The sequence below is a fragment of the Rhyacophila brunnea genome, unplaced genomic scaffold (assembly GCF_057557595.1).
Source record: "Rhyacophila brunnea isolate RB1 unplaced genomic scaffold, BYU_Rbru_1.0 scaffold_16, whole genome shotgun sequence".
Lineage (NCBI taxonomy): Eukaryota > Metazoa > Arthropoda > Insecta > Trichoptera > Rhyacophilidae > Rhyacophila > Rhyacophila brunnea.
The window spans coordinates 33,769,223-33,793,569 of record NW_028232816.1 but is presented as its reverse complement, the minus strand read 5'-3'; the positions used below and the strand labels follow the sequence as shown (position 1 = coordinate 33,793,569).

The 24,347-nt window shown below is 32.9% G+C and overlaps 1 protein-coding gene and 1 long non-coding RNA gene across 2 annotated transcripts in view; one reads left to right on the top strand and one right to left on the bottom strand.

The window, feature by feature from the left end:
* LOC147074664 (uncharacterized) overlaps positions 1–24,347 on the top strand; it is a 257,127-nt gene that overhangs the window by 209,173 nt on the left and 23,607 nt on the right. The gene's annotated exons all lie outside the window — the stretch shown is intronic.
* On the bottom strand, positions 19,605–23,459 carry Grip71 (WD repeat-containing protein Grip71). Its single transcript, XM_085943811.1, has 2 exons — positions 23,073–23,459; positions 19,605–21,337 (listed from the first exon to the last, which is right to left on the bottom strand). The coding sequence occupies exons 1-2, from the start codon at positions 23,229–23,231 to the stop codon at positions 19,754–19,756; spliced, it is 1,743 nt and encodes a 580-aa protein (XP_085799937.1). The 5' UTR covers positions 23,232–23,459; the 3' UTR covers positions 19,605–19,753.

Here is a 24,347-nt window from a genome sequence, read left to right as displayed (position 1 = left end):
AAGGTAAGTACCTATTTCTCTCGTTATTCGTCCAGATCAATCTAATCTTACCCTGATTGTGTTTCACTCTAATGCAAGCTAATGCATTCTATGTTGTGTTGTGAACACTTTGAATTTGTAATTTGTCATGTTCACTATCTTATAATATAGAATAATTGAATTTATATGCTTTTATTGGTTGATATATTATTGTATCCCGAGACACGATGCGTATAATCACACCATGTAAACAGCCCTTTAATTAAATAATTTTTTAATGCCGAAATTACACCATCACACTAAGTACTACAACATTACAAGAATTATTATTGATTGATCTACCTTTTATAATATTACCTTGTTTTTTGCACAATAAGCGCAATTGCCACAGAGGAAAATCAAATAAAAACATATTGCGAATGGAAAGAGAAAACCAAATTCTTCCACAGTCAGTAATGAGTTGTCCTTTGTTGACTTCATACGAGAAATTAAGCGAATTAGGTATCCATAACCTTAAATAAAAATTCACACATAAAAGAAACATGTTAACGAATAATATTATTATATTCATTCAATATTGATTTATTGAATTATCAATAACCTCGTTAGGATTCTGTAAATTCTGTTTTCTGAATTATGAAAGACAATAAAATTATTGTCTTAAACCAGTCTGAAACGTTTGAATATCAGAATGAATTTTAAACTCTCATCTGCTATTATCTAAAGATAACACCTAACCGCACGACCGATCCTAGCGAATGAACTAAGAAATCATACAAATAAAATTAATCTTTTATTAATCTGTAAAACAGATTTGCTGCAAAATATGGTTTTGGAAAAGAGCTGTCTTTGATAAAATCACATAAATCTATTTTGACTTCACCGGAATCGAACCAGGAGCCACCGGATGAAAGGACGAAGGCATCGGATACTATTTATAAGCATTATTCAATCGTGAAGAATTCAATAAATAGGCTATATATCATCTCTGTTCTGGCAGAACACACTAACTGGAGAATACTAGTTTTGAGTAATTTGACTTTGAAGTTGTTAAAATGTTTGAAATAATGGTCTATCACAGGGGGTGGCAAACTGCGGCCCGCGGGCCGCATGTGGCCCGCCGGGTATTTTTTTGTGGCCCGCCATCATTAATTGTACTTCTGATTACGAATAACTTTTTTATATATATTTTTTTAAATATTGACAATAGATTAAAATCTCAGTACGTCTTCCTTGCGTCTCGCCTCACACTATGTAACCACTTTTCTACGTTATCGTGACACATTTAAATACTTTTAACTCCGCGTTGCAAGGAAAAAAATATATGTCCATGATATGGTAAAGAGTTTGAATGGATTTCAATTAAAACTCAAGCTATTCCTTCGAAAAATATTGAATAACAACGTGGACCACTTTCCAACTTTGAAGTTGCTGAATATACCAAAATATAAATTTGAAGAATATGGTAAAATTATTAGAGCTCTGAATGACGATTTTTGTGTGACACTTATTTAAGAGAATTGCATCGTCGTGAAGAAATCTCCAAATTTTACAATGCCCTTAATTCAAACAAATTCGACCAACTTAAAGATTATGAAAGAAAAATGTTCGTTATTTTTGGATCAACCTATATATGTGAACAAACATTTTCGATCATGAACCTCAATAAAAATTCTTTACGATCAAATATCTCCGATGCCCATTTACAAGCAGTTTTGAGAATATCAACTACAAAATTAACACCTGAATTTAAAAAAATGTTAAAAAATGTACAACAGTTTAGTTCTTCTCATTAATTTTTTTGTAATGTTTATTTTTCGTGATAATAAATAGTGTATATCTAAAAATGGTATTTTACTTGCGGCCCGCCGCTCATTTTGAATTCTTGAATTTGGCCCTCCATCCAAAAAGTTTGCCCCCCTCTGGTCTATCATGTGAGTTTATTAAGTAATCGTAAAAAGGTTGACTTTAAAATAAAGACTGTTTATTTATTAAGAAGGTTTCCAGACGGTAAAGTTTGAAATAAGGAACATTTTGGTACTAACTCAATATTTAATTTTTTCGAATTAGTGCCTTCTGCCAGAACAGTGACGATATGTAATATATCACAATTTAATGAAGACCTCACTCCGCATTTAATGTTGGTAGAGTCTGTCAATCTGTATCATCGTGCCTCGGGCTTATGTCAATCCGCAAAAACACATGCAACTGCTCTCAACAATCATACTTCAGTTCTTCACTCATTTCCTCATCACACCACCATCCACCTACAATTGACCCTATCAAAAATTATGACAATGCCAGATGCTGATTCTAGCCTAATCCCTGAAATAATGTCAAATTAGTCATTAGCGGATGCTACCTTAAAATCTTCTCACTAACTGATACTAATACCAGATATTTAATGTGAAAAATCACCATTTTTTCTCTCTCCTGTAAACTTGGCAATACGGACTTCTACTTAGCTGTTAAATACAAGGACACAGTTTCATAAGAACATCACCTTATCGGTCCAATGTCTTTTATCATTGGCAATATTATATTATTAATATAATATTAATATAAAAGATGTGCTTTTACCTGATGTTACCAAATCGATGCATATTGCTAGAACCCCCACTGTGCAGACATTCGAAAGGGCAACTCCCGCGAGTTGAGTAAGATTACTTAAATCAATCCACAGTCTTTTAAATGAAATTATAACATCTTGAGTTACAGGCTGCAACAGAGCCTGAAATGAATCATCATTGATTAACATATTATTTTATCTTTCTTCGAAGTTTTGTTGACTGACCCGCAGTCATATCGGTGCTTCTCTTCTGTCACTCTGACTTAACTTGCAATTCTTTTAAATAACTTTGACAACATTCAAAAACATTGTGTCAATTACCTGTCATTTGTCCCTTCCAAGCCACTAAAATAAAAATTATATGAGATCACATGATTTAAAGATGATGCATAAATGTATGTACTTACATTCTATCAAGAGTCAGGTTGGTAGTGTGATGTGATACACGGTGACTTTAGTTTGGTTCTGATACATTTTGGCTGATTTTTCCAACTGACTATTCGTTTTTGGTACAAATTATGATACAAAACGACATTACACACTTACTGCCAGTGGAGCAAGCTTACTGTGACCTCATGTGTGCTCACGTGACATGATCGTAATGTGTTTTTAGCATTAATTACATAATCTATGATCTTTGGTCAATTTATCATAAGTGAAAAATCAGTAATTTCGAGACAGATGTTGGTACATTATTTTCTACTAATTTTTGTGAGTTCTTTCATTTGGTCAATTAAAATATTGACATAATAATTTGATTGTTAGTTTGATAAAAAAAATTACCATTACAGTTTCTATTCTGGGTTTAGTGGTTCAAACTCTACCAATAAAAAAAGTTTGGTCTTTATTGACCAAAGACAATAGATTTTATTATTGAGCATACTTTATTAGTAAGTAATATCTGTGGGTGAAAGAAAGACCGCGATAAGTCTTAAAAATCGAAAAATGATATGAACCATAATACACATACTTATGCACAAGTCAAACTAACACCTTTGAATTACTAAATTCCATACAGAAACATTGAAGTTACCACACGCAATGGCCTTTTTGGCTGTCCTGAACAGTAGAGATTTAAGACTTAACGCCTTCTTCCTTTCGCACACAGAATACTAATATCAACATTAAGTAGGAAAAACCTGATTTTTGTCAAATTATATACCTAGTTATGTCATGAAACTTAGAAACAAAATACCTCGCTATAGATTTTTTAATTAATACATTTAATGATTGTTACCTTTTTGAAGTTGTCCAATAAGTGTTCAGCAGCCATCTCTATTGCGGTGTAGTTGAGGTGGACAAGGGAATTGAAGACGGAGTATCCACACAACGGAGGGATATATCCTATTCCCTCATACAGCGTGTACGTTGGCAACGTGAACTTCTGACCAATGATCAAGAACAAAGAAGCCAATAAATTCATAAAGATATCTCTTTTACACAAAGTATCCAAGGATTTTAAAGACAATTTCTGCTTTAAAACTCTTTCAAATTTTTCCTGAAAATAGACAATATTTGTATAATATAGACAAAGAATATAGGTTGGTAGGTATGTAACTTAGGAATGATGACTGTTTTTCACGTGATGTAATACCTCACAAACAGTGTATCATATCATTAACGACTGCCAAACACTATAAAAAGAGCAAGGGGTCTTAGAGCTCTGTGGAGACAATTCTGTTGTGATACTGACCTACAAAAACCGCAAGAATTAATTCAAAACAATGGACTAACACAGAAACACTATTCAAAATATATAATTTTGTCCATTGCAAAAGTTTAAAAAAGAAATAGAGGAATAATTATTAACTACAAGCTACATTATATTATTTTTAATAAAACTTAGGTATTCACATTCCTTCTATCTAAAGCAAAACCAAATAAATATTTCAAAGACATAAAAAGTGGATGCAAAACTTTGTCAGTCAGTTCGAGATGTGACTGTATAGACATATACTCAAAATTCCTTGAATTGACCTGGTGGCAAATGTTGAACTTCTCAATCGAATGGGAAAGGACCGAGAAGTTCTGCGTAGTATCTAAATCAGAAAACTACAGTACCTCGGCCACATTATGAGAGGACAAAAGTACTGCATTCCCCAGCTTGTCATCCAAGGAAAGATCAACGGTAAGCGTAGCAGAGGATGATGCCGCATTACGTGGTTTAAAAACCTCCATGGTTGGTACGAGTGCAGCTGCACTGAATTGCTCCAGGTAGCAGATAACAAAGCTAAGATCGCCCTCCGTGGTTGACCTCTGCTAGAGGATGACACAATAAGAAGAACAATCGTGCAATAATTATTTGCATCAGATAAAAGAGGGAAATGTACAAAATATGTACTGGGAAAACAGCATTCTATTTATTATTTCTTCTTTTGACCATGTCCGATCCTAATAGGATCACATGGGCCTCCATAGAGTAGTGGTTTGTATTAACAGAATTTTGTTTTTAGTAGAAATGGATATTAGTCAATTGCTCAACATATTACGTTCATACTCTTGACTCCAAACACAAATTGAAAAACAATATGTGTGTTTGCCAGAATCCATAACATTATAAACCGACTCTTAAGCCGCTCAGCCATCATAGGATATAATTTTATTCATAACAAGTTATACTTTCAAATGAAAAATTTATTGACTTGTATATAACTTACAAATTGCTATTGAGATACCCGGGGTTCCAGCGGCTAGCTCAAGTGTCCATCGAACCCCGGATTCACAAAAAAAAAGATATAAACGATTGGAGTGTAAATAAAACACGGTCTTTCGTGCTCGTAACGTGGTCTTCTTATATTTTAGATGTTCTTTACACGTTTACAATAATTATTTTGTTTTAACAATAAGTTTCCCAGGTCCGTACACGTTGGAAAAGGGACGCTCTCTGACTTTTTTCTCTCCTTTTAAATTCCTCGTACCTACGCCGACCAGCAAAAAGGACTCTCGTGATTGGCCAAATTTTATCGCGTGATCCTTTCGATTTGACGAATCACGAGGACCACCTCGGCGCAGGCGCGCGGAGACTTCAACGTTGCCGGCAAAATTTATTAGATTTGAATAAGTGCTTATATTTAGTCTTAAAATTATCGCTTTCATCCATCATCATTTATACTTTTTAAATTAAATTAAATGTATCTTAATTACACCTCCGCCCAATATGTGATTTTCACACACCGGACGAAGGCCTTTACTTATGAATAAAAAATACTTACGTGGTTGAGCAAGGAATCAGATTAGATGTTTTATGAAGCCGTTTCTAGAGGTCAGGGTTACGTTTCGACTTATAGCTACTAAATGATTATTTTACACCGGGAAAAGCCCGCCTGTAACAGGGGTGTATCACTATCCTAAATATTTCACTAAAATGGACATAAAATAAGATGAAATTCGGCTAGCAAAATTCTAGAATGCAAAAAGTTTATCTCGATGTGCTTCGTATACTTCGTATAGGTACAAAAATCCTTTCTCACGCTTCACTCATTCCCCACATCATGAAAGCATTTGACATTTCTGATTTGTGCTTATAAACAAAGTTGATGAAAGATTTTCGGCTATCACAGGATAGATCATTTCACATTTCATCGTTGCCATATAACTAAACATTTCCAAATGCAATGGGAAAATTTGCTGTATTTATTTTATTGTATTTTATATTTCCATTTTTATGAAGGAAGTGGGGAATTATATCTTCCTATCATGGAAATACTCTAACAATCCTGTAGCTCTTTAACAACATAAGCGATCAAATTAAACTTGTCGCATTCTAGTTTCGCGGCAAAAGCTGTAATATTTATGGAATTGACTGATTGTGTGAATCAAAATGTGTCTTGATATTCTTGCAGTTTTTGAAAGATGCGGGTGAAATTTTTTGGAAACTTTTGTTAATCTATCAGCTATCTAATCTATTCTTTAGATTCTCATTTCATACCTCAAAATCAAGCCATGTATTATGATAGTGTGCAACGTCTTTAGCTGAAAACCACCCGGCAATTGGCCAGAAGAACTGCGTTTTCATGAATAGCAAAAACGTGAGATTGTAAACGAAGCTGTCGTAATCATCCAATAGAGTCATAAGCTTGTATATCCGTTTGATCACAATATATTTAGTGCACAAGAACACGAAATACAGATATATCAATATTGCATAAAGCATTGCCCAACTGCAAAATTTAAACTGCATTCTTCCTGAAACAAAAATCATTTATTACATATTCAGACTATCATTATCATCAACCGGGATCAATCCGCTGCTAGATAAACACCTCCCCTGGCTTCTATCACCTTTCTCCAGAACCTATTTTATTGCTGCCATGTCCATTTAGAAATATTGCATTGAGAGGCTTAACTAAGAGCTCAGATTTTAAATATATACATGCTAGGAGGAGTTAACAACGCCAAATACATATATCTGAAAGAAACATCAGTAGCCTGATGCTGAGTACCTCCGCTATACGGAAGTACATTGTAACATGTATATGTCAGAGCGATTGTTTCTTCTAAAGCCGGGCGGCTTTCGAAAAGATCAAAAATATTTATATTACTTATTCAAAGCAAATCTTTTTCAATACAATATTCCTACCATTTCATCTAATTTATTGAATTATATTATAAATTTATCATGTTATGTACATCCTTTGGAAAAAAATAATAAATTATTGTATCTAAAATCCTGGAGTAGATACGAAATCAGAGGTTTTAAAAGTGTTGAATTAATAATATTTTTTTTCCTAACACATTTTATAAACATTTTTGTGGTAGGTAGAATAAATTATAATAATAAAAATAGTAGACCTCCAAATAAGAACCTCATATTATTGATATGCTGAATTTGTGAAGTGACACCTTTTCTTGAACCTATCATATTGTAGGTTCAAATTCAGTCCAAATATTTTTCAAAAAAAAATCTAATACTTATGTATGTTTCTGAGGTGTTTCAAATTGGTATATTATTTATATATGTCGGTGTGTATGAATACAAAAGTTATTCATTTTTTCATGAGCTAACATTACAAATTATAAGTTTAAAACATTCACAAGATGGCATAAAAGATTTCTGTTATTATTGCGTTTTTATTGAATTATAAAAACATGACTCATAAAAGAAAGCAATTCAATGAATATTTGTTGAGGCACAATTTTTTTTTTAATTTAATACGCAACAATCAAGATTTAAGAAACCATTATTATAATAACGTGTATTTGACGGTAGTACGTTTTGGTCGCCGCGGAGGATTTCGGAACATTAGTGTATAGAAAATTAATAATTGGTTCTTTAATTAGTGTACAGGCTTAATGGTATCTAATGTATTAGAATAACTATTATAAATTATTATTTTTTAAATTTTTTTTCTTCTCTATTGGTGGCATTTAATATAATTATTATATTGAGGGTTTCTTATATCCATCGACCGTGTTAGTCTAGGATCAACGAGTTCGGGCAATATAAAATTCATATAAATCTTGTCAGTTGTGATGTAAAGAGTAATACCTATTGTTTTTATTATTCAATGAACTAGGTTCTTACCTCAATATACTTTTTACTTGTGTTAAATAATTACTAATAAATCCCTAAGGTGATTCCATTCAATTCAACTCGGCATTAAATATATTAAATTCTAATGGATTTAAGTTTTGTACTATTTCATTTGAGTCATTTTATGCGATCCTGGTTTCGCCTTTCGACATCGTCAGGCACTATGCGCACTCATCAAATACACACTGACAACGAAAGCAGCTAATTCTCACTTAACAATAAATTAATACAATAAAGTAAGGTAAAAACTTTATCACCTACCTATTAAGTCAAAGATCACTATGAAAAATTTAACAAACAATTAATTATGAATAGTTGAATTGTGGCAGTATGAAAGAAAAAGATTTTACCACAAACCATCCGAAAAATACATATATCATAAAACATATACGTGATTTTGTGCCCCAAAAGACTTTTTTTATTATTATTTTAACGATTAATAAAATTATGAAACATGTTTCAGTGGCCATTACGATGACAGCATTCGAAAACGTATTTTACTTTAAATTTTCTACCAATTTACTATTTGTGACATCAACCACGACCTTGAAAAATAATATTATTATGTTTCTATTGACAATGCCAATAAACATACTCCTGGATACGTCCCTTTGAAAATAACAAAACATGGCCACCCAGGTACATAAAAACTGTATTAAGTACATGCAAAGTTTTTCAAATCGCTTTAAGCCCAACCAAGTAGGTATTTATCAAAACAATTAAAGTCCACCTATATTTTATCTAAACTGCTTATCAAAATATTTTTTTTTTATAAATGTTGCACCGAACGAATACCTTCAGGACTTCTTTGTAGCCATCGTGGTTATTACATTCAATTATCTTTCAATATCTCACATGCTGCAACCATTTGTATTACAATATAATACATAATATAATAAAACTACATTTTTTTCAGTTTGATATTCAGTGGTACTTTACGATGTTTGATACAAATTATAGCACCTGGCTTGCGTCATGTGGTCCGAACAGAACGATAATGGTATATATTCAAATAATTTCAACTTGCCAATTTGATTGTTACTGCAATGCGATTAAAGGTCATTTTTCCATGAGTTTCTTAAGTAATAAATAAAAGTAAATAATGTTCGCGGCGGATTAATTTTTGTAAAAAAAAAGACGTCGTATCCCTTTGAAATTCCAGACCCTACTAAAGTTAGAAATAAGATTTTAGAAAAACTGTATGGATTAATCGATCAAATGGTCTCTTTTTGTTAATTTTGCAAAATAATTATATTTCTAAATTGTTTGAAAACAGGATAAATACATGAAAATGTACGACGTGTTTTGGTAATACAGCGTCACTAATTGTACCGAATTTATAGGGTTTTATTGATTTTTTTATTGTAAATTAATATTTATAGTATTACGTGAATGTTATATTGTAATAAAAAAAATATTTTATTGTGCAGTATACATTATTTTATGAGAAAAAATCATTCAAAATTGGCTGATGTATACTCAAACTAAAATGGCTTTAAAATCTTTATTTTTTTGATATTAAAAAAAAGTACGTAGGTTAATCAATGAAATGTATTATTTGACGCATTTCTTTCATACAATATATACCTGCAAAACTATTATTAAGTTCAACATCCATTGTGGCGTGACAGTCGTTTTGGCCAATTTCGAAAACAGGACCCGACTATTTGTCATTTATTTTAAAAAGTAAAGCGATTCAGAAAATTTTAATGACACAAAAAGATTTATTTGAATATTATTTATTAGATTTTAAATAAATAAAGAGTTTATTGTGTATCAGTTCGTTTTAAACGTGCTTTCTATTTCCACGATTCCGAGAAGACAGGAAAAAGCGGGTCCAATGGCCTTAAGTGAACGCATTGATTATTAATATTATAATTAAATATAAGAAACACATTTTGATTTAATCGTATATTTGAGTATTGTTATATCATTGTATGCGTTGATACTTTGATATTATTCTCTGTTAATTCTTCGTGGAATCCCAGTACACAAGATTTTTTAATATTGTGATTAACGTTCTATATATTTATTTATTTTGTTTACCATATTAATTGATTATGAGACGTGTTTGTGTTCAGATATTTATAATCCATATACCTATAGATATGTACATACTACTTATATTATGTTTTTGTATATCCATGTTTCTTATTTTTAAATGATTAGTTGATGTTATTAATTCGAAAATTACTTATTAATTCTCTTAATATTTATCATAACATAAATATTGGAAAGTTGTTAAGTATAGCCTAATTAAACCTAAACTAATTACAAATATGTAAGTTAAACTTAATTAAGGCTGAATTAATTATAGTGATGGGATATTTGCAAGAATTTCATTGTGTTTTCAATGTGTATATCTTTATGTAAACTTTATTTTTGATTAATATAATATGATTACATAATATGTAGTATATATAAGTATATATAAGTAATATCCTTTTAAAATTTTTACTTTTTTTACTTTAATTACTTTATTGCTATTATTATAATTACTTTGCCAATCTCTATATTTAGTACATCTATGGGTAGTACTATAAGTTAAAGTCAAAGATAAGGTCACGTATCTAGGCATCTTACTGGATAAAAAATTATCATTTCTGCACCACACCAAGACATCGGTGGCTAAAGCCAAAGCAGCTTACCATCGCGTCTCCTGGCTCACTTGAAGTAATTAGGGCCTTAAGCTCAGCTTTCTTAGAATAGCTAACGATGTAATCTTTATGAGTATCGCTGGTGATGCCGCCAGCACGTGGTATCGTAGATATATAATTATTGTCATTTTTTCTAATAGGTATCTTCTCTGAGTAATTTTCAACTTATATGCATGTTCAATAAAGTACCTATATTGCATTCTCAAATCATGTGAATTATTTCATTAAGAAAAAATCTTTTTCTTTAGATATAATAACCCTACTCATGTTTGAGTAGTTTGAAACTCACCCTTGGTTCTTGTCATTGGTATTATTCCAATGATAAAAGCAAATCGCCAAATCCATCTTGTATCGTGGCAGAATCCCGATTCCTTTCTTCCAACCCATAAATATATTTTCCTCAGCCTTTCCATGGCTATCCCACAATAATTATTATATGTTATACGAATTAAAAACATACAGCTGTCGTGCACAACCCGACTTTTATCGCAATGATAAAGAATGAAAGTTATAAAAACTTTTATACTTTTTGAACCAACAAAGAATACAATTGTATTTTGTAGGTTACACATAATAAATTGTTGACAGCAAAAAACGTTAATTTCCTTTCTTTTAATTGTAATCACATGTCTTAAGATGTTACAAAAAGCACATTAATCATAATTTATGTCATGTTCACCACCACACAAAATAATTAGGTACTCTGATAAGTACCTATTGTAATGAAATATCAATCATATTTTATCAATTATCATGACCAACCCTTTTCACTAATTCATCATTAGCATTCTTTTCCAATAGTCATCTCTTGTGTCTCAGATACGAATCATTTTATTATCTTAAAGTATTATAAAAATGATTCCGAGACATTGCCATAGTTAGAAGAACCAAAAGAGAGCTACAATAGACACATTAAGGCCCATTTCAGACAGGACACCGGTGTCGCGCTCAATATAATATAGGAGGCCTTTGTATTCGAATAAAGGGGCCATTGTATTATGTTAATAAACGCCCCAGAGCTAATGAGTCAACACATAATTTCGCGGTATAAATTAGAACATAAAACTGGCTGCGGTAATAAAAACAAGGGTATCGATAGCTTGAGAATGTAGCGGACAACGGAAAAGTGTACCGGGCACGCATTAACTCATTAGCTCTGGGGCGTTCATAAACATAATACAAAGGCCCCTTTATTCGAATACAAAGGCCTCCTATATTATATCGAGCGCGACACCGGTGTCCCGTCTGAAACGGGCCTAAAGGTTCTGAAACAAGCGGCAAGCCATCTCTTAATATAATATTAAATATCACGGGATGTTCCCATCTCTTTCCATTATCCTTAAGCAGACAAATTGTTTATCTTTATAGTTTTGATAATGGTGTACTTAAATAAATATTTACCGTGAAATGGGGTGAGACTAGACCGATGTTATTTTCAAAACTTTTTGTCCCAAATGAATGTTTTGAACCTCAAATTTCACTAAATAGTTATGCCACATGACTACATAAATTTAGTATCATGATTTTTTTGAAAAGAAAACACTGTATTTTTGTACTATTAAAAGCGTTGTGGGTCCCAGGTTTGAATCCTGTGTCTTGCAAGTACACATATTGTTTTTCAATTTGTGTATGAGTCAGAGTATGGACCTAATAGGTTGGGCAAGTGGCTGACATCCATTTCTCGTAAAAAAAAAACAAAATCTGTTAATACAAACCTCTACTCTGTGGAGGCCCATATGATCCTACTAGGGATCAGACATGGTCGAAAAAAAAAAATTGATACTTTTCCTTTCAGTATGACAGCCATGGCCCCAAGGGCGGGCTGACAGGGCTCTAGCCTGGGGGCCCACATCACAAATTTGCTCTAATGGTAAAAAGTCACCTATTTTGCTTTAGGATTATTATCGATTTAAAATATGTGATTGTGTTATGCAAATTTTGATTATAGTGTCGAAATTCGAAAACTTCATAACTCGCAAGTGGATTTATTGAAACTAAAAATATACTAAATACCCTTAATTTTACCTGGAACACCATTTGGAAAACAGTTCTGTAGTGTGTCACACTGCTTTAAACCCTAGCGATAGGTAGGGGTGGGCAACAAAGATCCTGGCAATATTTTCTTATGTCCAAAGACAGAAGACAAAATAGAGGTATGAGAATGGAAAATCTCTCATTCGACATACTTACAATAACCAGGGAGTAACAGCCAGTGGGATTCGAATCAACTATCCACTGATCAGAATACACAGCATCCCAGTCTCTAGTTCAACGTAGACAGCAGCAATATGATAGGTAATAAACAAAATAAAAAATAACGTATGTAGCTTGAAAAATAATTTATTAATATATTTTTGGCATAGTGTAAAAAAATATTGAAAAATTAGTTAATTAGTACTTATACTCCATAATATATTAATCATTATTGTGAGTAATGTTGTAACACTCTATTTTATTTAATTTACAAATTTAAAAAATAATAATGATTTGCACATAAGGCCAATATGTAATTTTATTAATACATCTACTTTTGACATGATACCCTAGTTCAATATTTCAGTTTCATTTCAGAAAAGTATATTCAATTTTATGACACATTGAAAAAAAAATATTATTTCTTTACTGAATTAAAAAAAAATATTTCTACATTGTTAATTTTTTAAATTATTATGATAATAATACATCAGAAATCAAGTTTATATAAGTTCAAACATATACCTAATGTGTGTAATCTAAATGGAATGAATATTGTGTTGTGTTCTCTAAATATGTCACGATCAATCAAAACTATTGAAAGAATGAATTATTAAGCCAATAAATAATTAATTATTAATGTAAATATCTTGGTTATTGAGGTATGTATATGAACTGTTAGAAGAAGGCCTACATATAATTTATAATAATTATATACATTATATGTGAACTTTCAGGAGATATTAAATAAATTTTAAAAAAGCACAACTTTTAAATTTGGAAATATATATTAGATACCAGTCAGCTTAAGGACAAACTGTTGGCTTTTTACCTCCATAATCTCGATGGAATTCACTGGTTCAATGGCTGTAGCAAAAACAGTAAAACATATTTTTTAATAGAGATCAAATAAAATTGTTTTTGTTACAAAAGTCAATACCATGTTATTCATATCAATAGCTTACCATAGAAATGAACTAGAAAATAATATAAAATCAAATTCAGACAATTTTATAAATAGGAAAGACACATTTTTTATTGAATATTATTATTTATCTATACTGTGTATAACTTCACATATTTACTGTAGAAATAGAATCACACAATTTGTCTCCGATGTAACCGTGTAAGTGATCATAATATATTATATGCAGTGACGTCCCGTGGGGGTAGGCGGATTGAACGTCAGTTACTCGAAGGGTGGCAAATCGAGGAGAACCATTTGGTATATATAGAAATAGCTACCTAAACTTAGTAATAACAAAAATAACTTTCCATTGAAAAATATAGCTCACTGGTTGGAAACAAAATGTATTAATTAACATAAAAGGTTTAACAGGACTGTATTTTTTTTGTCGGGTTCGCGATATCTAGTTCACTTCCATTGCTCTTCGGCGTCCTTGGTGACCAGAAACGACATGTGCAGATTTACGAATAATTATTACAGTCTGACTTATTAACCAGTGCGCACGGAAATTGCGTTGGCCGTCGAAACTAAAGATGCGCCCTCTTCCCACAGAGCGTCTCACCTAATGCTGCTGGTCCACTGGGAAAAATATTTATAAATTTAATTTTGTATGTTTTAGTAGTACTTATATATTTTGTTAGTACATAATTTATCCATACACCACATTATTTTCTTAGATATTGGAGTCATGAAAGGTTGATAAAAATACTGTATAAAAAATGGGGCGGCATTTTGGCGCTGCCTAGGGACGTTACTGATTATATGCATCGCTCGTTGTAGCCAGCGTTGCCAACTTAGCATTTTTCTTGCCAGATCTAGCATGTTTCGACATGCACTTGCAAAAAATGCATCTAGCTTATGGCGTTTTTATTAGCATTAATAGAAATAAAACAACACAATGAAATATTAGCATTCTAGGCATTATGTGATATATTGGTATCAGATATTATAATTTAATGTGTGCTTAGGCATGTGGTATCGCATTGACGATTATCGGGGATACCACCCTCTGGTATTACTTAATCATTACTTATCATAGGTTGTTAAATTAATTAACTATTTTTTGACAATTTTGAAATGAGTTTCTGGGAAAATGTGGTGTGATTTTTACATGTATACCGATTTTCTCAATTTTTGCACTTTTTTTCGATCAGCAAAAAAAAGTAAGTATTAAAATCTTATTTTCTCAAAATCTAGCATTTTTTCCTGCCAAATAGCTTTTTTACGTACCCCGTATTGCAGTGGCGAAGGGTGGAGGTAGGCTGTTAAGATTCGCTGTAAATAGTGCACACTAAACTTTGTTAGTCATATGTATTTGTTTTTATTGAACTAAGACTACAATTTACAGATCGTGTTAGTTATTTTTTCTAAATCAATTAAACCCTGCCTAAACGAAACCATAATAGTTTTGGTCTAATTTGGGCGATACGACAAAATTGTGCACACTTTTCCATTCATAGTTATTTGTTTTCGTTGGATTAAAAATACATATTACACATATTATGGGCTCATTTTTTTATTTCATTAAGCCCTGCCCAAACCAAACTATAATAAATAAAAAATATTATTCTATCTATAAAATATTCAAAGTTATGTATGATTTAACTGCATAATTTTAGATATTTTATAGATATACATGTATTTTTTGACTTATTATCTATTATGGCTTGGTTTCTCAGGATTTAATTGAATTTTAAAAACTAACCAACATTTTCTGTAAATTGTAGTCTTATTTCAATGAAAATAAATATGTATGTCTGAAAAAGTTTAATGTGCACTATTTATGGCGGATCTTCACAGCCTACCTCCACCCTTCGCCACTGCCGTATTGCATGTTTTTGTCAACGACAGTCGGCAACACTGGTTGTAGCTGCCACCTGATTGAAGTGTAAAATTGTCACAAAAATACAGTCTCAAAATGACAAAGTAATTTAATATCTACATATTATTGTGTATTCAATTAATTTCATCGCACAGTTAATAATACATTTATTTTAATATGGCACAAGCTATTTAATATTAAATTTTAATAATAGTAAAATATTTGTACAACATAATAAATCAGATCATAATTATATTATAAATAGGCACGTTTGTATCAATTAATATTATTATCATGGCTTCTGCACTTATATTCAGAAATATATATGCATAATAAATGTGGGGTAAAGTGAGGTTAACTGGGATTGTTTATTTTTGTTTTTTAGAATTATTTTTACCATCAGTTATTACTGATTTTTTCATATTACGCACAAAACTTATACTCCTGCCGTAAATGTAAAAGCCATTCGACACGGTATAACTGCGTAGGGTATAAACAGGACTTACATACATAAAAACGTAACCAGACGTCGTTAATGGAACGCCCAGGCTTAACCCAGCTCTGACACTGCTCAGTTAATCCCATAGACCACTTTTTGATAATAAACAAATAAATCAATCAGGTAATCCACATGAATGTCGCTGAGGGCTGTAGTTTAAATACTTGCTATCAAAATACACTAAATTAATACTATTCATTGAATTATAAAAATATATGTACCATACGTGTAGCCTATGGCGTGCCGATTTGCCGGTTCACAGAGCAAAAAAATGACAATGGATAGCATTCATAACCTCTAAAGCCAGGTACTCATTAGCGAGCCGTAACTGTAACCCATTCCAGATACTGTAACTAACTCTAGATAATTATTTATTAGGCTAGCGAACTAATTATTTGGTGTCCATACTGATTACTGTATTTGCAACGGTCACAGTTACGGCTCGCTAATGAGTACCCGGCATATATTTTAAATTCGTATTCAGTGTAAATTTCCACCATGTTTCCGAGAGATCAAAACCAACCTAACTTATCTATTATAAATTATAGTGTTTCAACCAGTGAATAAACTGAAAATCATCGAAATAATCTTTTAATATAATCCTGACATTTCCGTGACCTGTTTCAACCAACCTTAGACACAACGACGTGTTATCATCAACACCATGTCAGGGTCAATACCATATTGATTGAAGAAACGCGAAGTTTATCCAGTTGGCGGGTAACAAATCTGTGATTCATGAACAAAACATGTTAACTTACACTATATTATTATGGTGTGCCCCATTTTAATGTTTTTAAATAGATTAATTGATTATATAACAGTTACTGAGTCATTTTAATACAGTCGAACTTCGTTATTACGAGGAAGATGAGACCGACTGAATTTGCTCGTTATAAGCATTACTCGTTATATCATTATATAACATTTTTCGCGCCACATTCTATTTAAGCATAGAACATAAAAAATCTGTAAACCATTGTAAAAATCCCCGAAACAAGCATGGCATTCATAAACAACAAAAGAAGTTGTTTATTGTAATGAAGTGCTCAGCCGCCTGCACTGGTAGGTACCTGCTGACTTCACAAAGCTTGGATTTTTTACATGCAATTTCAACCATATGCGTGGATACTTGTTCAATGTTGTCGGCGAAAACACCAATTGGTTACTTAGACACTTAACTAGTGTCATAAATGTAATCCGATTTCGGCGGCATCGGTCTAGTTAACTGCCCGGTCGGATTTTATTGCTTAGGGTCGAAAATTTTGTTTTTAACGATCGACACATCAACAGTTATGTTCGGTATACCCAAGAAGTAGCTCGTTATAAAAGTTAATATAAGTATGGAGAAAATCATAAACTAAAATGTCAACAAATGCTTCCTCATTACATCCGAGATCTCGTTATTTCCGTGATCGTAATAAACAAGTTCGACTGTATATGGGTTAATCTGACAAAGACTAATATTAGATGTCATCATGCAACAAAGGCGACAATATGTTTTTTACCTTATTACAAATGGACTAAATTATGTCTTTAATAAATTATTGTACAATATAAGTTTGGTCCCTTTAAAAATTGTTGATTATTATACTCATAAATTAAGTCAAAAAAAATTTTGTTCGACTCATGTGAATTAACTTTTATAGTAATAAATTATAAGTGGTTTTAGTTTTTAGTGTGAGTATACCATCCGCTGTCGAACAGAGTGGTCGTAAATACAAAGTACTTAACGAAATGTGTAAAAAAAGCATTATTGTACAGCACGGCAATGTTTAGAAAGAATTTGATGAACGGCGTCAGAATTAATATTATAATCATCAAGTGATAGATACTCAAGTTGCCGCTAAAATGGAACCGAAAATAGTAATATCTACAGATTTCGGAAAGAATTAATAATAAATACTTCATCCTACCGCCATACGAGTAAAATGTAAATGAAGGAATGAGATAATCAGTATGTATCACAATTAATAAATCTGAAAACAACAAGAAAACTGTATTTTGATAGCGGAACATAATATTCAAAATCCAAAACAATATTCGGTTAAACAAATTACTATATTGTACTTGGTCAACCGAAAAAATACATATGATAGGCGCGGCACGTTTCAATCCAAAGATATATCTTAAATTAATCAACTGAACGATATATTATTTTCTTAACTTTAGTAAGTGAATAAGTATATAATAGTGGCATGGGGTAGACGTAGGCTGTTAAGATTCAACATAAGTGTGCACTATTTGTGACGGATGTTAACAGCCTACCTCCACCCTTATCTTCGCCACTGTTCTGGCAGAAGACACTAATTCGAAAAAATGACATATTGAGTTAGTTATACCAAAATGATCCTTATTTCAAACTTTACTGTCTGGAAACCTTCTTAATAAATAAACAGTCTTTATTTTAAAGTCATCCTTTTAACGATTACTTAATAAACTCACATGATAGATCATTTCAAACATATTAACAACTTCAAAGTCAAAATACTCAAAACTAGTATTCTCCAGTTAGTGTGTTCTGCCAGAACAGAGATGATATTATAATAATATATATTTATATATGGCGTGAATACGTTGATAACTCTAAAAACATCAATTCTCGGGGTAGCTATTTGCAACGTTGGTTTTCTGCATTGATATACTACTGGATGAATCATATGCTTCTTAAAATGACGCCCGATTTTCAGCGACTCGGCCAGTGTTAAAACTTACTGTTTTAATATCAGCGGACTTAACTCGATATAAGCTCACTTAATATTTCTCTCGAAAACGACCTGGCAATAATTATGAGTAAGCCCGATCTAGCTTGCATCTTACTCTAACTAATAGTCAGCGCATGACGACTTGCTCTGTCCGCTCAGACATGAATTTTTTGTAGCTTGCAAGCTTTGGGTTGCATACACCCTTAGGGTCGCTATTCCAAGAATGCAAATTTGGTTTTACAGCCAGGGCAATACGGGCGAAATTCGGGAATCCATGTTAACGGTCTTAACGCATTATACCCACAAGGAAATATTATAAGACGATATTCGTAATATTTTCTTTTGTGGTACATTTTTAAAATGACACTTGTATGGGAACTCCTCATCTAGTAGTATATCAATGGTTTTCTGTGGTAAATCAGGAATGTCTTTGAATTTTTGAGTATTTAGTGAATTCACAAACATTTTACTAAAATTTAGAAACATTCAAAAACATTTACACTCGATCCTCAATTTGCGTTGTATTAGATTAGCGAGTAGAAACGAGTCTACTTGAAATTCCATTTTGGATACATTGAAATAAGAATGAAACATAAATTCTTTACTGATTAGGAATAAGAAAATAATGTTTCACTATATCGAGGTAAATCCCCGTAAAATTTAAGATAAACCATTTTTTTAGTTGTGTCGGAAAACGACGCAGCTCGAGGCTCTAGCATATTGTGATTTACCACAGACAGCCAAACATACAAATAACTGCCCTAAGAATTAATGTTTTTAGACTTATCAACATATTCACACTGTACACAGATATATAATAGTAAAAATATTACTTTCTCGCCATCCGAAGCATTTCAAATTCTATTTGTAGTTTTTGATTTTCTTCGAGCAATTTATTCTGCGTTTGCTGCAAGCCTTGTATCTTTTGGGATAATATTTTCATTTGGTCTTCCATGCACAATCTATTTTTCGTCTGCACTAGCGCTATATCCAAATAACTGTTTTGACATTTTTCCAAAATATCGTACATCGAATACTTAAAACATTCTTTCAATTCCTTTACGTCAATGGCCACATTGGGAGTACATTTCACGGTCTCCACTGCAGATACAGAATCTACGGAGTCACCGAATTTTTTGACAGATAAAGTGTGATGGTTGGAATATGTTGGATTATCGTTGACGTCAAAACCGCGTTTGGAAATTACACCGCTTAAAATAGGCGACGGAGTAGCATTGTCAACATTGATAATTCTTCCTGTAATCGGAGTAGAGGCGGAAGATATGCAACTTGAACCTCCTTCGATAGATTCTGCGATAGACTGTGAGATCATTTTCATTTTGGGTACATTAAGAATATGAGGCGACTTCAATTTCATAACCTCGATGGGAGACGGTTCGAATTGTTTACTGGCTTCCGAGTTATTCGAATCTCCCATAATATTTGCTAAAAATGAATCTCGACTGACATTCGTACCGTCCCGTTTCTCTATATTCGGAGACGGCGTTTCGACAGTGGGTGAACTTAATTGATCGATGAACTCGAAAGACTTGACAGAATCTGAAGTTTTATTCACGACAACCGGCAGAGGAGTCGAAGGTTTCGGACCGCACGTTTCTTTTAAGCTGGAATCCACAGCTACGAATCTTTTATTTTTCGCTACAGCCGGTTGAAATCTTACACGTCTCACCACCGTCTTATGATCGCAGATCGTTTTTACAGGCTTTTTAAAATTACGCAAATCGTAAATAAATATTTCACCTTTTTTATTACCTAACGCAACGAATGACTCCGAATTCATATCGACACAAGTCAAGGCGCAATCCGTTTGAATAGTTGTCACGACAGATTGCAATCTCGTATCGTACATATGCATTTTTTTATCGTATCCGCAAGATATCAAGACGTCTTTGTTTACAGGAGAAAAAACCAATCCAGACACTACAGAATTGTGAGCGTCTTTCAAAAACATGCGATCCTTTCCCAAACCTAAATCTCTCAACAGAATACATCCTTCATCCGTTGCCAGACAGAGTAGAGAACGAAACTCATTATGGAAAGACAATGCCGAGATATTCTTAGACGAAGGCACTTTAATTTGGTTGACCTGACTGTTTGTAGTGATTCCGTAGATCGCTGTATCACCGTTCTCCAAAGCAGCAGCGAGGAAATTGTTTTTCGAGTTGAAGTCGAGAAGTTTGACAGGAGATGAGGCCAATGGAAATGACTTGATGATAGATTTTAGTTTGGTGTCCCATATGAAGGTGCGGCCAGAGCGACAGCCAACTGCTACCTGACGATGACCACCCCGGTGAAATGTGGCCGCGCATGAATCTTCTTCTGGTATGTATTGAATGCTTCGGATTTCACTTTCGGGTGCGTTCAGAATTTCTATCCGACCGGCGGGATTAACCTGAAACATTCCAGACAAGATTTTTAATAATTGAGATCAACATTTTTTTTCACTCAAGGTGTTCCAGATGAAAGGGCAATTCAATTTTTGAATCATACTATTGTATAGGTAAATCATTCTACAGTGGCACCATGGGTACGGAAAAAGCTACTTGCAGTTTTAGTGGTATTGTTTGTTAGCATTAAATCAGGCATTGCAGCAAACAATTCCAATACATATGCGAAACGCCTATGGTGCCACTGTAGAATGATTTACCTATACATGTGGATTGGTAACAACTTAATTACTTTTCTTCTTTTATTAACAGCCACGAAAAAATGACAGCTCTCATTCTAGTTTGAAATTCACATAACTACGTATGGATTTCTCATAACATGTAAGATGCGTAAGGACGTCACTTGTACTGAGCTCAAATTATCGATCTCTTATTACGTGTGAATCAAAAAATACGTACCTAGTGATGCAAAACTTTGTTAAGTCATACTTATTTATTTTCATTGAATTAAGAATACAAATTACAGATATTGGTTAGTTTTTAAAAATCAATTAAACCCTGCCTAAAACAAACCATAATAGTTTAGGTATACTATGGGCGATCCAAAAAAAATAGTGCACACTTTTTCAATCATAATTATTTGTTTTCATTGAATTAAGAATACATATAACAGATGGATCAAGAAGGGAGTTTACAGGTCCCGACCTTCTAGAAATGGAAAAAATTCAAATTAGTTAGGTAAATGGAATATTAGTGTTATAGTATTAGCTGTTAATTCATGGTGGAAATACATCGTACAATTGATTTAAATGGAACACTATTTTATCGTACTAATTACACTATATTGTACTAATTGGAATATCACTCTTCTTCATTCAGGATCTCATGACTGACGATCGTGACCCAGATGATTGTGCTGTTGAACAGCCTCGTCCATGAGATATCCATTCATAAATTGGTGCAACTGTCTGAGCCATCCAATGTTTGCTTTAATAGTCCGATGCAACATGTCTAAAAGACAAGATGGTGCGGACAGCACAAACGCACGCTAACAAGCCAAACACTTATGGGTGTGACAGGCCGCAATAACTCGTAGGTGAAGACTTTTAGTTATACCTGCAGGCCAGGTGTGTATTGCTTGTGCCTGGATCTGGGGAATGTACATGGAAAGTGTGATATTCCGCGATTGAAGTGACTAGAATCTAAGGGTAAATATGGAAGTCAGTGGCACCTGCTCCCGCCGCCTTTAAAATCAATAAAAATATCATGCATTTTTTTTCAAAATGGACCAAAAAACCATTTTTCTACGTGCACGTCACCCTGCGATGAAACATGAAGCCATCTTTTTATTGATATATCAGACTCTCAAAGGAATATAAATCAGCATTATCTATGTGAATGTGGTTGATAAGTGAAGTTTGTCTTTAATATCTCATATTATTCCGTTCTGACAGACAAGACAAATATTAAAATGACTGCATGAAACATGTGTTGAAAATAGTCTTCACTCAATCCAATTACTTATCTACAGACTATCACAGTTCACAAAGAAAGGAATTAAATTGCTTATTTTATCAATAACGACTATATGAAGCTTCCAATAGCAATACAAACAGATTTATGTTATACTTAATATACAATTAATACATCCACAATAGGTACGTTCAGAGATATTATGTACCTACGCTACTTAATGTGTAAAAAAAATATGGTAGCTGATTTTACATCACATTAACATACCTGTAAGAGATATTTTCCATCGTTACTCCATTCCAAATTTCGCAGCAAGCTGTCATGATTTCCAAAGGTGAACCGCAATTTCCAGTTTTCAAAGTCGTGTATTTTTAAATCGGTACTAATTGAAGCCAGATACATTTTCTGTTTCAATAAATCTGACATACATACAGTTAAAATAAGTAGTATAACAATAATATATACTTATGACATCCTGTATTAACTGTTAATTACCAAATTATAAAATATGCCTATATTTGTAGCAAACACAACAAATACAAATTACGGAATGGAAACGTTGACAGATTTTTTTAAATTATTATAGAAACAATAAAATTCAAACAAGTCGTTGACATAGACGTCACTTCACTTCATTCGGAATTCGTTTGCTATGAAGTGAGCTGAAGCATGACTGAAACGTTTCGAAATCTGCATTGTACAAAAAAATTAAAAACAAATCGTCCCAATGATAAATTACCATACCTACCTATACGATTTGGGTATCTATATATCAATCATTTTTTTTATTTTCCGTGTTTGCCAGTTTGCTATTTTAATCTTTTGTGATTTTTTAAACAACTTGGTTTTATTTTAAACAAGCTTTATACAAATACGATTATGTATGCCATTTATACAAAATTTTAAATTATTCGCTATTGACTCTGAAGTCCCTTGAGATGTTGATCGTATTTTTTGCCTTGTGTTCTTCTGTGCTGGCCTCTTTTTACCCCCTTTTCTTCTCGATTATTTATCTCTCTGGTTGCTTATCTTGTTTAGCAGGTTGGCAGGACTGACGCTTCCATCGTAGCGTCCTTTGTCTTTGGTTATTCAATAGTTGATTATTTTTTTCCTTTGTCAGAAGCGAAAAAAATTCAAACGAAAGTTCAGTTAAATTGTGAAATTTGTGCATTAACATGGAGCGTAATGAAGCCAGCAACATCGCGGAGGGACTAGCGATGGAGACCGACTCGAATGAGTCGGAATTACTGTTGGACGATCCAGTAGGTAAACTGAGGGCATCAGTAATGTCACTGGATAACAAGGTATCTCAGATTTTTTCAATCTTGACCCAACAGGGTCTGCCTGCAGTGGTGCTTACTCCGCAGAGGCCGACGGTAAACATCGACTCTCCGGTAAGTTTTTTACGGCCGCCCGCAAGGCCTGAAACAGCAGAAAAACCCAACAGGATTCCGTTTCCTGTATTTAGTGTCGTGGTACAGGAGCCTACTTTTTCCGACGCCAGACAAAGCTCGGGTAGCGGAACTTACCAGACTCCAACTT

Excerpts from the sequence above, each read along its gene's own strand:
- Grip71 (XM_085943811.1), bottom strand. The coding sequence starts at position 23,231 with ATGTCAGATTTATTGAAACAGAAAATGTATCTGGCTTCAATTAGTACC. Across the intron at positions 21,338-23,072 it reads ATGGAAAATATCTCTTACAG|GTTAATCCCGCCGGTCGGAT; the intron begins GTATGTTAATGT and ends GGAATGTTTCAG.